General features: G+C 63.7%; 1 protein-coding gene across 1 annotated transcript in view; it reads left to right on the forward strand.

Annotated features, from left to right (window-relative positions):
- Window positions 1–425, forward strand: part of ROBO3 (roundabout guidance receptor 3) — a 39,633-nt gene extending 39,208 nt beyond the window's left edge. Inside the window, 1 exon segment of the mRNA XM_027772686.1 lies at window positions 223–425. Coding sequence (XP_027628487.1) covers window positions 223–234 — 12 coding nt within the window. The 3' untranslated portion in view covers window positions 235–425.
- Window positions 426–1,064: the final 639 nt, after the last annotated feature.

A 1,064-nucleotide genomic window follows, 5' to 3' on the forward strand; every position in this document is an offset into this window, starting at 1 on the left:
AGAGTGAGGGCGGGGGGTGGGGGCTGGGGGTCACAGCAGAGGGAGGGCGAGGAGTGGGGGGGCAGCAACAGGGCCAGGAACCGGGAAGAAAGGAGAGGGGGCCAGAGAGTGAGGGCAGGAGGGGTCAGGGGAGAGGCACATCTGGGGGTCCTGGGCTCCCCAGCGCCGAGGGGGAGAGGCAGTCCCTTCGGAACAGACAGCATCCTGTTCCCCGCTCTCTAGAAGCCCAGATGACCTTGTGTGAGGATAAGAATGCCGGCCTTCCCAGGAGGGACACAGTGAGGACCAGCTGGATGGGCCTCCACAGGAGGCTTGGGCCCGCCAGGCTGCTGTTTCCAGCTCAAGCACCTCAGGAGCCAGAGTGGCCCTCCCGTCCTACCGCCCTAACTGAGGCCTGTCTGGCCAGAGTAAAGAGCCTGAGCCCAGCGGGGCCTGCGTGTCTGGTTCTGTGCCGAGGCTGGGAGACCCGGTGTGAGGGGCTTGTCCCAGTGCCCTGGAGGCTTCTGCTTCCTTTGAATTTCTGTCCACCCCGAGGTAGGACAGTGCAGAGAGACACTGGCCTCCCCAGGTCCCGAGGGGCCGAGCCCACTGTCCCATCAGGGACACCCTCCCTCCAGAGATGTACCAGCCTCCCCGGGGGTGTGGTGCTCACACACGTGAGTCTCTAAAACTCCAAGACGGGGTGGCTCTGGAGGGGACCTAGGCAAGAAGCAAAGGCCGGTCTCCCGGGCCCCACTGCCTCTCAGGGTGTGCGCAGGCAGCCCGGGCCAGGCGAGGCCTGGAGGTGCAGTCTGGTGCTCTGGGCTGTGACTGTCACAGTGCCTGTCGTGCTCTGGCCCCCAGGTTCTGCGTCCCGCCCACCCCCCACCTCAGTGGCTGCCCTGAGCTCCTGGCCACAGTCACCTCTGCACATACAACCCCGCCCCTTCATCTGGCAAACAGGCTGGGAATGTTTCAAAAGGAATTTTACCAGGAAGTTAAAAGAAAAACAAACCCAAAAAAGGACCAGCAAATACAGAGGCGGATGTCCCAGGCTCTGACTCTCCCTCCTGCCCACCCCCCCC

Source organism: Tupaia chinensis, unplaced genomic scaffold (genome assembly GCF_000334495.1).
Source record: "Tupaia chinensis unplaced genomic scaffold, TupChi_1.0 Scaffold000037_4, whole genome shotgun sequence".
NCBI lineage: Eukaryota > Metazoa > Chordata > Mammalia > Scandentia > Tupaiidae > Tupaia > Tupaia belangeri.